This window comes from Gopherus flavomarginatus, chromosome 3, assembly GCF_025201925.1.
Source record: "Gopherus flavomarginatus isolate rGopFla2 chromosome 3, rGopFla2.mat.asm, whole genome shotgun sequence".
Classification (NCBI taxonomy): domain Eukaryota; kingdom Metazoa; phylum Chordata; order Testudines; family Testudinidae; genus Gopherus; species Gopherus flavomarginatus.
This window is the reverse complement of record NC_066619.1, coordinates 248,008,096-248,022,234: the sequence shown is the minus strand read 5'-3', so window position 1 is coordinate 248,022,234 and position 14,139 is coordinate 248,008,096. Positions and strand designations below refer to the sequence as shown.

The 14,139-nt window shown below is 42.9% G+C and overlaps 1 protein-coding gene across 1 annotated transcript in view; it reads left to right on the top strand.

Annotated features, from left to right (window-relative positions):
* Positions 1-12,486, top strand: part of LOC127048197 (uncharacterized) — a 420,995-nt gene extending 408,509 nt beyond the window's left edge. The window contains exon 2 of the mRNA XM_050947732.1: positions 9,965-12,486. Within this exon, the coding sequence (XP_050803689.1) occupies positions 10,578-12,254 (1,677 nt within the window). The 5' untranslated portion in view covers positions 9,965-10,577 and the 3' untranslated portion in view covers positions 12,255-12,486. The remainder of the gene's footprint in view (positions 1-9,964) is intronic.
* The last annotated feature ends 1,653 nt before the right edge of the window (positions 12,487-14,139 follow it).

Genomic DNA, 14,139 nt, shown 5'->3' with positions numbered 1-14,139 from the left:
GGATGTCTGGACTTCTGCATTCTGTGGGCAAAAATAATAAGGTGCAATTTTGAGGTCACTATGTTTTGTGAGTGCAATTGATGACACTTACACACTTAACTACCTGTTATATGGTAGTCATTTATATAGTTCCTGCCATGGTGCTGAGGACAGCCAGGTAGTTTTGGAAGTTTGAATTACATCAACTGCATCCACAGTTAACTGATCCTTCTACATGGGGAGGTCAGAATCACAAACAACTCCTTAATTATGCTGTAGCTTCTAAATGGCTGCTGAGTTCACTTCCCTAGTTAACCAAATTCATAGTTTACATGATTATGATATAGACAAAAAACAGCACTATGATCAGATGAAGGTAGGTCTGATATTTTTCTGGTGCTTCAGACAATTATCATTTTATCTGTGACTTAATAAGCTAATTAATGCTTACACAATTCACTTAAGAGATTATTTAACAATTTTATGCTGACTTTTCAAGGGTTTTATTTTCTCTACTTTTAGTCTTAAGCTTATGTCTTACTGAAGACCAGCGTACTGCTTACATCATTCCATTTCATAGGGAATTAATTTAAACAGATAGAGAAGTATTTTGTCTGAATGTAAGATGGTTCATTTTCCTGGCATTGCCCAGGATTTCAGCATTTTTAGTATAAACATGTTTTTCAGAGAACTCAGTAAACTCAAACACACCACCCAAGGTGAGCTAACACATGGCAACAAAGTCAAATCCTACTTGAGCCATTACTGAACAGTTTAAAGAAAAATATTGTAAAGCTGTGGAATGCAAGATGTCCTCTCCTCACCCAACTTGGCTTTATTACCTGATTTCTCCCAAATTTCCACTCTTCTAGATTTTTCTTCATTTTTTGAGGGGGGGGCAGGGGGCAGCAGAGCTGTTTGTGTTATTGCCAAATAATCTGATTTCAAATGAGGAGATCAGGCAGGGAGAATCACTAAACAAGTGAAAGAACAAATGGAAGAAAATAGCAAGACTTAGAAATCAGATAAACCTGTAGGCAAGGAGAACTATCGGATGAAAGGAGATGGATAGCTTTTTTTTAGGTTATCCTTATGACTACATGCAACTGAAAAATAGTTTGTTAGTTTGCTGGCAAACTGTTTACTACGCTATACCAGGGGTTCACAATGTTTTTCTTTCAGAGGCCCCTGCAACATGCTATAAAAACTCCATGGTCTATCTGTGCCATGACAACTAATTTTCTACATATAAAAGCCTGGGCAGGCATTAGAGGGTAGCAAGCAAGGCAATTGCATGTGGCTGCAGGCCACAGGAGGCCCCACAAAACTAAGTTGCTCAGGCTTCACCTTCAGCACCAGGTGGCAGAGCTCAGGACCCTGGGCATCAGCCCATGTGGTGGGGCTTTGGCTTTCTACCCTGTACTCCAGCAAGTCTAACACGGGGACTGCTTGGCAACCCCCCTCCCCCAAAATCTGTTCATAGTCCTGCAGGGGGCCCAAGACTCCTGGTTGGAACCACTGTGCTACAACAGGATTCTGCTATTAATTTTGTTTGATTACTTTTGCCCCTTTTAGCCTGAGCAGTTAGCCAATATTTGGGGCCTCTCCAGGTTGATTCCTTTAGGATGCGGGGAGGGGGGGAATGATGATAGAATCTAGTACTTCTTTGGGGCAATACTTCTTATTTACGAAACACACTCACAATGTTCTGCTTCCTTAAACAGAATTGAAACCAATGACATGGATGCAGTTTCCTTGTTAAGAAATCCAAGCCTGGCTCCAGTGAACATTCTGCCCAGGGCCACATTAGCACTATCTCTTCAAAGTTTCCTAGTTTTCCTGTTAGTTTTTTGCTCACACACAATCCTGTAATCCAATCAATTTCCAACATGTGCATTTGCAATCCATTCCCTGGGAACCTACCCCAGTCTGATTTGAGCTGTGGCCTCTATTGTTTCAGCTATCCCAAAACAAAGGGACATTTAATTGCTCCCTCATTTAGACCTAATGAATTACAAAGCAGCATTTAACCACATAAAAAGACTGGCAGGACAGAGGTGAGACTGCATCAGACCTGCAACTGCATCACTGGGGATATCCTCAGGATAGTTAAAAGTATTTGGGATGCCAGGGGAAATTGAGACTCCATCCTCCCACCACCCACTGGTTGCACATGTTGTAAAGGGTCCTACAGTGAAAGCTATACTCTGTGCCTTGATATGATTGATCTAGTGCATGAAAGCTTCACCTTGTTGGCTGAATGGAAAGGATTCATTAATCATAAACAGTATCTGAGCACTTTGGCAAGCTGAAGTCAACTGCCTGCCATGGGCAGGCCAGTGTGTTCTGCCAATGCACAGTGTCTGAAAAGTCAGCAGATTTCACCACTTTGGAATTCTTTGGTATAGGCATTGGTGGAACACACACTATTCCAGGTATTCCTGGGTGATTAAGGGATGTAGAGGGAATAGAGTAGTGGCTCTCAACCTCTCCAGACTACTGTACCCCTTTCAGGAGTCTGATTTGTCTTGCGTACTCTCAAGTTTCACCTCACAAACTACTTGCACACAAAATCAAATATAAAAACACAAAAATGTCACAGCACACTGTTACTGAAATATTGCTTACTTTCTCATTGTTTCCATAATTATAAAAAATCAATTGGAATATAAATATTATACTTACACTTCAGTATATAGAGCAGTATAAACAAGTAATTGTATGAAATTTTAGTTTATACTGGCTTCACTAGTGCTGTTTATAAAACTATGCAAATATCTAGAAGAGTTGATATACCACCTGGAAGACCTGTGTATACCCCCAGTTGAGAACCACTGGATTAGAGCAACCCTATGCCAGTCTATTCCAGGGAGTGGATCCACCAACTTTACAGCCTGTTCAGGGCTCCAGACCTAGTGGAGAAATATTAAGTGGAGTGGTGCTTCAAAGGGTTTTGAATGAAAAAATAGAAGTAATACAAAGATGGCGCTTTTTTTTGGCAGGGGGAAATCAAGATTTTTTCAAAGTTTCCCGTTTTTTGAGAGAGCCTCAAAAATGGGGGTGTGTGGAGTGTGTGTGGTGGGGAATCAGTTTTTGGTTTTAATTTTTTAGGGTGTTTTGTTTACTCTCCTTCCCCACCCCTGCCTTTCAGTGGCAAAATGGAGAAATCAATAAATGAAGACAAGGGAAAATAGGAGGAGGGAAAAGAGAGGGAAGAAGGAGAGCAAAAGGGGGGAGGAAGAAAAGCAAAAATGAAAAAATAGACAAAACAAAATTTTGCTATGAAAATTTTCCAATAAGCATCTCTGAAAGATTTTAAAAAAATCTGCTTAAGGAAAGTTATTTCTAATATTCACAAAAATCCTTATCATTACTCAACCAGCTCTAGTCCTAGGTCTTTGGCTGGGCCATATTTCTGACCTGTGTTCCAAAGGGTGAACCATAATGTCATAGTTTAGGGCAATGCTACCTGTATTCTCCTCACGGCCTTGCAAGGGCACCCACTCTAGGGTCCCAGCCATCACCTCTTTTGGGCAGAGGCCTTCATGTCCCTTCCCCCCAACTAGAGATTTTTCAGGTTGCCCAATTTTCTGCTTTCAGCAAATTAGGTAGCCGAAACAGCTAGCATCTGCACATCATTTTCTCTCCAGAGGCTATGTACACGTGTAATTGCCCCACAGTTATAAGTTACTCCACAGCTCTTTCTAAGCACACACATTTATTCTTAAGGTGAAATCCTTACAGAAAATAATAGTAATAATAATAATAATAAAAAAAAACAGTAAAAGAACAAACCTACATACATGCTAATACGCTTCCCACAAGGGCTCTTGTGGGGTTTTCTTGCGGTTACAGATTCATAACAGCCTTATCTCAGAACAAGCACACCCATAAATCTGTGAATCAATCATTTATACAGTTTGGGCCTTTGATCTTGGGACCAGGTAACCAGAGCATAGCTTCCAAAGGTGGGGTTCAAAGATGGGAATTTTCATTCTCCTCATCCCAAATATTATCTAGGAAACCCACTCAACTAAAAGTTTATTCTTGTCTGGCAAATTGTTTAAAAGCGTCCATTGAAGCTCCTCAGGTTTTACATTAGTCATAGCTTACCCCTGAATCTCACAATTATATATAAACATTTGCATTTTTAATACAATAAATTTCAAGATACTTGAAGTTAATTCAGGAAGGTTTATCCAAGGTATGGCAGGAAACTGTCATATTTGTCACACACATCCATTTATTTTTATCATGGTATGAGAAACAGAGGCAGTGGGCTAGATTCAGCCCATTTTCACTCTAGCTTCCTCTCAAATCAGTCTACATCAAGGTCACCCCAGCCTATCTGCCAGTGTGGAGGCTGCAGTAGTTGAATGCAGCCACCATATCTGCTGGAAGCCTCCCAAGCAGCTAGCACTGGGAAAGAGCTACTTGCTGAGAGGGGATATAGCTAGTGTGGGGCTGACATAGCACATCTTCTCAATAGAAGACCCCCCCCCTTAGGGCTCCTGGGGAAAAGGTTGTCGTGTTTAAGGGTATCTCTACACTTCAAGCTGGGAGTGAGATTCCCAGCTCAGGGAGACATAACTATGCTAGCTCTGATTGAGCTACCATGCTAAAAATAGAGAGTAACCATGGTGGTGCGAGCAGGGCTAACCCTACCCTGTACATACCAGTCAAAGACTCTAAACTTGTACTCTGGGGCAGGGTAGCCCCTCCCAAGGCAAGAGCTGAACTAATTTTAGCACATTAGCTTGATCAGAGCTAGCACAGGTGGTGTCCTCCAGCTGGAAATCACACAGCTCAGCTCCAAATGTGGACATTCCAGCATAAAAGTTGAGGGAGGCCAAGCAGGGTTAATACCACCTGCTATCACTCAGGTCAATCCTTTCTTGGGTGTAGCAGGCCATGATAGAGAAAGAAGATTTATTTTACTCCTCTCTGTGCTAGCAGGGGTGATGCTTGTGTATTTGTGTATTTCCATTTTTTTCCTTAAAACCATCATTATGATCTAAAGTTTATTCCACAAGAGCAAACAAATTCCATATTACGTCTAAACTTCCACATCAACATTACGAGCAATTGGGTTAGATAGCTACAAGTCTAACACTGAAATAAGTGAGGTTGCATGAAGAAAGCATTTTGCTTTCTTTCCTTGACAGGGATAAAATATCAAATAATGGCTAGAGCATAAAAATGAGAGCCAATACTCCTAGAAAGGCAGTATTATCAGGTGGATAGAGTAGTGGATTGTGAATCAGGAAACATCAGTGCTGATCCCAGGTCTGCTGCAGGCCTGCTAGGTGACCTTCAGCAAATTGCTTCCTTTCTATATCTGAGTTTTCTTATCTGTAAAATGGGGATAATGATATGGACCTACCTTCTTGGTAAAGTGCTTTGAGATCTCCTGATGAAAAACACTCTGTAAGACCTGGCTATTATTATATGCCCAGCTCCTTCATAAGTTCACAATAGAAGCATACTATAGAAAAGCAACTTTCCAGCTAGCATTCCCCTTCCTGGCTGGGAATGGTATAGCAGGCTCTCCTCTTCTGGCACACCCAGTTCTGACAGCAGCTCCAGCCCTGCAGTGGTCTGTTTTTTATTGTAACATGGCTTTCTGGCCAGTTCACTTACAGTCCCTCACCTCAACCTTACTTTTCAGGGTAATAAAGTCCCATCATCCAAACTAACCACCTTGTGCCATATCTTCAGCACAATTCTGTCTCAATAGTCTTAACGCTTCTTCAGTCAAGGGACTTTCACACCAACTTCCTCAGTTGCCAACAGGGAAAACCACATCCTCCTTCTATTCTGCAGTCTTGTGCAGGATCCCTATAACCAGCAGATAAGGCCACATTCCTTGCTGCCTCACTGGACAACTTCTTAGTTTAACCACTCTCTAGGCCCTTTTCCCTTAGTCCTTTCTAGGCTCACTTCTCTGCTCTTTGTTCAAAGCAACACTCCCCAGAGCTTTCATCTCTGAGGTCTGGATCCTCATCTGTCTCTTTCTACATCTTTCTCTTACCCAGAAGACTGAAGGCAAGGCCACCTCCTTAGCTTCTGGGCTTTTAGTCAAGGCTAACCCCTGACCTGTCCCGTCCTTTCCAACTGTCTCTATCAATCCTTTACCAGAGCTCTCATCGTATTGCTGTTCCCCTCAATCTTCTACTTCCCTGAAGTCCTTCCTGTATTAGTCACTCAGTTCCCCCTAGCTGGGCCTAATACTAGATTGGGCCTCACTCACTCTCCAGGTGCAACTGAGAGCACTAATTGCTCTCTGGCTTCAGTTAATCCTTTCACTGCCTGTGCAGGGAACACACCCCATCACACACACACTTCATGGGGCCTCAATTTACCCATCTGTAGAAAAAGAATATCATACCAACTGGCTTCATAAGGGATGTTCTGAACCTTAATATCTGGAAACTGCTTTGAGAGCCTTGAGTATTTATAGGGCCAAAGCCTTCCATTCTTACATAGGCAAAGCTCCAGCTGAAGCCATGGGTGGCTTTGCTTGAGTAAAAACTGGAAAGAACTTCCGGATTTGACCCACAGTTAACTCACACCAATGTACCAAGCTGTTGCAGACAGCTGCTAGTAAGTGCTGTGTATCAGCCAGGCTGCAATACTTAGGCATAGCTAGGGTTAAGTAGGTAGAGTGTCAGTACTGACCTGTGGCCTTATCTCTATAATCCATTTCTTTAAGGGGTTTAAGTCACAACTATGACAATCAATGAATACAATCTTTTTTTCATGTTTGTTTGTTTAAAGAGATGTAAGAGTCTAGCAAATTGGCATGAGAGAGAACCTGGAGAGCAAGATAATACAGATGATTTCCAGATCTAATTGCACACAATTTGTAACAGGTTAATTCTCATTTCTTGTATTGTCAGTTCTTCAGTTCTTCTACACTTTAAGATTCATGTCCAATTTTCCATAAAATGTCTTATTACAGCAGTAGTGATTTCATCTTCTCTTTGTAACAACAATTACCTTTCGGCCTAACTTCTATGTGCTTTTTTTAGGATTAATATTTGATGCTTTCTTTAGAGTTCCTGAATTGTGCATTTATTCTAATAATTGTCATTTAATTTGGATTAAACCCTAAATTAACTAACTGGGCTACAATAGTAAAACTTTGTATAACATATTCTCCAGTGCCACCATTTTTATGTCATAATGTTAATTCAGTTGTCATGCTACAGCTTTTCAATTTTAATTAATCGTTCAACTTAGTGTAATTACTAGTAATGGATTCAGACGTGCTGCTTATTTTAATAGAGATGTCTAGTTCAATCTATCCAAAATATAGTTGAGAAAGAACAAAAAGTTATAATGTAATCTTGTTTTTTCATCTATTTATAACATACAGTTCTAATGCCTTAAAATTTCTTATGTCCTCCAGGTTAGTTTCAATTGAATACCATTGTATCTGACTTTTCACTACCTTGTACATTGTGCAGTCATTTATAGCTGTGCAAATTCAGTGAAAAAATGCTACCTGCTTTTCATAGATGTAAATAACTACAGTAATGAATATGGTTTAGTGGAAAACAAAAATTCTACTTCATGGGGGAAAAAATGAGGTTTCATTTTGCCTCAGAATGAAATTGAGACTGTTAGACCAGGCCTGGTCTATTAGAAATTAAGCGTTTTAAACCTTGGTCTGGCTTGTTTGGAGAAGGGACGTGAACGCTGGTTTCTCACATCCCTGGTAAATGACCTCACAAGGCTATGCAGTCAGTTTCTCCTGTTGGAGCTCTTGCACTTATTTAATACATACTAAATATTCATTGGGCCACAGTAAGATGAATACAGCCCAGACTCTCAGTGATTGAAAGTTCTGTGGACTTTATCCCTCAAGTGGTGTCAGTCCTAATCCCTAGCTGCAGTTCTTTTTCTCGTTCTTGACATACGGCAGTGGGTTCAATTCTTAAAGAAGAATGGCCTAAGTGCTTAACAACAACAGTATATTTTAGGTAATTTCAGACCCCAAATCTGGCTAATCATGTCATGTTCCCTCTGACAAATCCATGGTTCTATATTACCCATACATACATTTATTAACATCAAAAATTAAAGATTAAATTTAAGATGTTTTAGTATTGTGGAATCCTCAGAACAGTGTGGAGGAAGGTTCCTAAGTGTGAATCTGTATGATTATTAGATAATTTATGCAAGTAGGCAAATAGAAGGGCAACATAATCACAATCACACCATTTCAAGAAGAAAGTTAGAAAGATTTCAGCCCTTACAACATGAGTACTACACCACAGTGCTGAGAAGACACATTGCTAGCCGCTGAGTAGCAGGTATCACAAGGACATATGAATTGCAGTCAGGCATTCACTTTTCTCCTGGCTTCTTTATTCAGTTGGTTGTTTCTTTGCTCTTCTGCAAACAGATGTTGAAGACAATCGAAATTATCTGCAAATAGAAGGTTTTATTTCCCACCACTTCACACTTTTGCACCTGTGCCAAGTAGATGTAAAATACCACCAAGTCAAACTAGTAGCATTTTACATCCACTTTGAATTTGCAAAGTGAATTAGACCAGAATTACAGAGCCAGATTTTCAGATAGTGTAAACTTGCTTAGCTCTACTGTAGTCAATGAAGCACTCCAATTTACACCAATAGAAGATCTGTCTCCTAGTCTGTTTGTGTGGAGTTTGGCACCCTCTTTCTCACAACAATCACAGAATAGAGACTGCTATGTTACAAACAAACAAACAAACAAACAAACAAAAAAAGCAGAATGAATAAAACAGATGTTTTTCTTACATCAAATAGAGACAAATATTCCATCTGTTTTATTCGAGGCTAAGTAGGGGATTACTGAGAGCTACCTACCAGATGATTCTGTTTGATCACTTTTATTTCAGAATGGTTTTCTTTCAACCTTTTTCCTTTTTTCCCCCTTTATGTGTTCAAAGACATGTGAATATGTAATCAACATCAGTAATTATACAGTATATTCTCATCACAGAAATGTCCTGAAAGAATCAACAAAAGAGTTTTTACCTACAGTGCAAGCACAAGAAGTAATCAGAACCATTAACTCTATCTTATCCAGTTCTTCCTTGTCGTATCTGCCACATTTTCACTAAAGGAATGCAGTGCTAATCAGTAGTCATTAAAAAAAATGAAAAAATAAAAGTGATTTGCATTTTCATTAGCTCAGTTTCAGTTACAGAGTTGGTCGGATATAAGAAGTGTAGGTAAATTACTTGAGTGATTGTTCTCATATCCGAGTTTCCAGAACTTGTCTTCACCAGTTAACCTCTGCAAAAACCTCCAAATGGAACATGCTTTTCATACAGACAGAAGATATCTCATCTATGGATTCATCAGTGTATTTCATGGCTGGCTCAGATATTCCAATTCCTCCTTTCCCACCATTTCAAAATCTGGCAACACTTCCACAGATTATTGACTCTGTCAAAACAGTCACCTGCCTATCTGGATTATTAGCCAAACACCTGGAACTGTTTTCCTACCTCTGTCCCTTTGTTCCCTGTTGTCCTAAACTATATCGCCTCAGGTTCTTGTGTTCACCCTTAAGCTTCTTACACAAAGTAATTCTCTGCCTGCCACTTCCCTAATCATATCAATTTGCATTGGGGCCAAAAGCCATTTAAAATTGGCAGATCCTGTGCTGTATATGGAAATATTTTAATAATTTCCCTTGTTTCCCAACCCAATGAAAGGGCACCAGCTGTTGTCAAGACCAACAAAATGAAAAAAATAAAATAAAATTGGAGTTATTAGTCATAGAGAATTTGAAGAATCAAAAATGCATTAGGAAATTGAAATTACCTTGTATTCTTAACCATCAAATCCCTCAGATTCCTTTTCTAATTTGTTCCAGATAAAATTCTACCCTGGCATAAATTGTGCCTGCAAAATTTTAAGATGACAGGTTAGTCTAAGCAAAATTAGGAACAGGGTTCAAACTCAAGCTTCTAATAGGAAGGTAGTGTTGGGTCTAAACTTTTGGTGAACTTTGGGGAGCCAAAACACACCCAGACTGGCCGTCTCTGCATAATCCTTTCTGAACCCTTTATCGAACAAAGCACTGACCTGCAAACTACTCATGACACCCCCTTTATTAAGTAGCCATTAGCCTTTATCTCTATGCATTTACTTGTTAAACTTGCTTTTCCTGTAAAATATTGATTGATTATGCATGACCATTATCTTTTGTTAATCACTTTGTTTACTTCTGTGTATAAATATTGATGCTCACCCCTAATAAAGGGGCCACACTTAATCTAAAGCTTTGAGAGCTAAGGATAGTGTGAGCCCGTTGATCAACGCATTGGTGTCTGGTCTCTGACAGAATTGTGTGCCCCATACCAACTCCGCACGAACTCGGGTGCTGGAGAGGTGAGTGAGGACTTGCTTTATTACCTAACAATTTGGGGGCTTGTCCGGGATTCCTTCTGGTGCGGTACCTCTGTCCAGTGGTCAGACCACTCATATATGAATTGGCAAGGCGCCACAGGAGATTTCTCCCAGCCAATTCAATATTGAGGGGTCGTGTACTGGACAGCAGGGTAAACGCCAGTTGGAGGGCTCCTGTCAGACACCATGGGTCAAGGGACTAGCGTGCCTCTTGAGAGTCCGTTGGGGATTGTAAATAAGTTATGGAACGAAGGGAAACTCCCAGTACAGACAGGAATGTCTAGGAAGAAGTTGTACACACTATGTGTAAGGAATTGGACTGGGTATACCGCGGTATTGGCCGACCCGGAGATGAGGTGGCCTTCGTATGGCTCTTTCGAACAGGCTGCCTTAAGAGGAGTAAAGAGCCAGATCGAAAAAGACCATCCGGGACAGTTATGTTACTGGTTTTGTTGGGACACAGCAGCAGAGCTGTGGAAATCTTTAAAAATTATGGCAGTCAAGTACTCTCCCGAGAGTGAACCCCCTCCAGGTTATTTCGATGAAGGGTGTAGACCACGGCGTGTTTTGACTCGTCAGCTGGTCCCCTCTGCACCTGCCCCTATTCCTCCGCAGGGGAACTCTCTCCTTGTAGCAGAGGGGAATCTGCAGGATACCAGATTGGAATTTCTGCAGAAGGATGAGGAGGAAATGGAGGGGCAAACCTCGGGAGGAGTGGTTACTAGGCTAATGTCCAAGCAGGTACGGCAGGGTGCATGCCCCCCCCCTGAGGATAGCCCAGAGGATGTCCCCGTCAAATCTCTTGCGAGTAATAAAAGTATAGTTAGAGAGATGCCTTTACAGGTGCACGATCAACCTTATATGGGCAATGATGGACGGTTACAACATGCTAATATTGTGGAATATAAAGGATGGCTAGAATGGGACTTGAAAGAGTGGGGACAGTTGTCAGGGTCTTTTGGGGAAAATCCCCGAAAGATCATAGAACTTCTAGAAAGATTGTTTTTAAGTTATAATCCTACTTATACGGATGTGGATCAGTTGTTAAGTAGAGTTTTGACCGGAGAGGAACGTAGTAGATTGTGGATGGCAGAAAGGACATGGGGAGATAGCAATGCAGCTAATCATACTTGGATGGATAGGCGGGATCTGGCCGCTGGCTGGAATCCCCTAGACTGGACTCAGCCAAGGCTGACTCAGCTGCGAACAGATCGAGAGCGATTGTTAGAGAGACTCAAGGAAATGGCTCGCCGCTCGCCTAATCAGGCTAAGTTCATGCAGATTCGGCAGGAATCTGATGAGCCGCCCAGAAAGTTCTGGTCGAGGCTATTGGAGGGGGCCCGAATGTTCACTCAGATGGATCCTGAGAGAGAAGCAGACCACCCTACTCTTATTTCATTTTTTGTGAATCAGTCGGTGCCCCCTGTAAGGGATTACTTCTTAAAGTTTCGCCCTGGTTGGGGAGGTGAGTCAGTCACTTCAGTGTTGGACGTAGCTGATTTTGCCTGGGAGAAAGAAAGGGAAAGTAGTAAAAAGAAAGAGAAAAAGGAAGAATATAAGCTGATGGCTTTAGCTTTTCACGGCGGTGTTCAAGGCAAAGGCCGTGGCCGTGGCAGGGGATTCCAGGGTGCTCGGGGAAGAGGGTCCTGGCGACCCCAGCCATCAGGAAATTGTTTTCAGTGCGGACAGTCCGGTCACTTTAAACGTGAATGCCCCTGGGGACGCCCAGAGGGTCTGGTTGCATCCGCAGATGCTTACACAAGTGAGGAATACACCCCTGCACCACCAGCTCAGCCCATTCCCCAGGCCTGGATCAACTACGGGAAACAGCAGCAGCCGCAGCACACTCAGCCTCCTCAATGACGGTACCCCGGGGGCGAAGGCAAACAATGTGATGGTCTTATTTCCTTAATGTCTTTAGCCGGCTCCTTTCTCACTTTCTCGCCTCCCAGCAAAGAGCCTCGTTTAACCCTTTCAGTCCAGGGACTGCCTGTCTCTTTCCTCATTGATACTGGGGCTACTTTCTCTCTTTTAAATCATGCCCCCTCTCCCTGGCTATCCTCTGAGGTTAAAACTGCGACTGGGGTGGAGGGCAACCCACAGTCTCTGGAACTCACTTTGCCTTTGAATGTTGTTTATGCTGATAAATGTTTTCCTCACCGTTTTCTTTTTTCCCCAGCTTGTCCGATCCCTTTGATGGGCCGGGATTTACTCTGTAAGCTTGAGGCTACTTTAACCTGCACTCCTGAAGGGGTAGGATTATTGATGACAGTGTTAGGAGATTCGGCCCCTACTCAGGGTAATTGGGAAACACCCCCCTCTCTCTCCCCTGACCTCACTGACTTGCCTTCAACCCTCTGGGGAATTTCTGACACTGATGTTGGCCTGCTCCTTTCGGCAGAGCCCGTAAGGATTCAGGTGAAGCCTTCCTTAACCCCCCCGTCAGTCCCTCAATACCCCCTGTCGCTGGAAGCCCGGGAGGGCATCCGCCCCATTATCGAGGGATTCATTGCACAAAAGCTAGTCCGCCCTCAGCGCACTCCCTGTAACACCCCTATACTGCCTGTCAAAAAGCCTCCTAAAAAGGACGGAGACCCTGTTCGTTGGCGCTTTGTACAGGATCTACGAGTTGTTAATCAGTATGTGGTCCCTCTTCATGCAGTAGTTCCTGACCCAGCTACTATCATCAGCCAAATCCCCTGGGATGCTGAGTGGTTCACTGTTATTGACTTAAAATCAGCTTTTTTCAGCATTCCTGTGCACCCAGACTCTCAGTATCTCTTTGGTTTCACCTGGGAGGGACAAAGTTATGTCTGGCAACGACTTCCTCAAGGCTACAGAGACAGCCCCACGATTTTCAGCCAGTGCCTCCGCCACGACTTGGAAGGTTTCACCAGTCCGCAGGGATCCACACTGGTCCTATACGTAGATGACATCCTATTAGGTAATCGCGAAGAAGCTGCCCTCCGCATCGATGGTAAGGCACTTTTATTATACCTACACACCAGAGGCCACAAGGTAGACCCTAAAAAGATTCAGTGGGTCTCACAGAAGGTCCGATATCTGGGCTTCATGTTAACCCCAGAGGGAAGACAGATGGACCCAGCCCGCATAAAGACTATTCAAAACTGCCCTCTACCGAACACCAAGAAACAACTTCGAGGTTTCTTAGGATTAATTGGCTTCTGTCGCCCCTGGTTGCCGTCCTGCGGGGAGTTAAGCAAACCGCTTCACCGACTCACTGCTAACCTTGCTCCTGACCCTTTGCAGTGGTCCCCGGACACTATTCAAGCCTTTCAGTTACTGAAGGACAGTGTGGCCTCCTCCATGTCTCTCCGCCCCCCCAATTACAGCAAACCCTTTCACCTTTTTGTCCACGAGAGGGGCGGAATTGCTAGTGGTGTCCTTACCCAGCTGAGCGGGCCCCACCATTTCCCGCTTGCTTTTTACTCTCAGCAAATCGACCCTGTCGCTCAGGGAACCCCATCCTGCACCCGGACTCTGGCAGCAGCTGCCCTGCTGATCACAAAGGCAAAGAGCCTAACCCTGGGTCATTTTACCACGGTTTGGACCTCTCATGCCTTGTCAGCCCTTCTGCGTAGGGGCACAACCCAAGTCTTTTCGGCCCATCGTCAGCAACAGCTAGAGGCCGAACTCTTAGAAGACACTAACCTAATTTTTGAAAGGTGTGGACCCCTTAATCCAGCTACCTTGCTTCCTGACCTGCCAGTCCTCCAGGATCAGCACG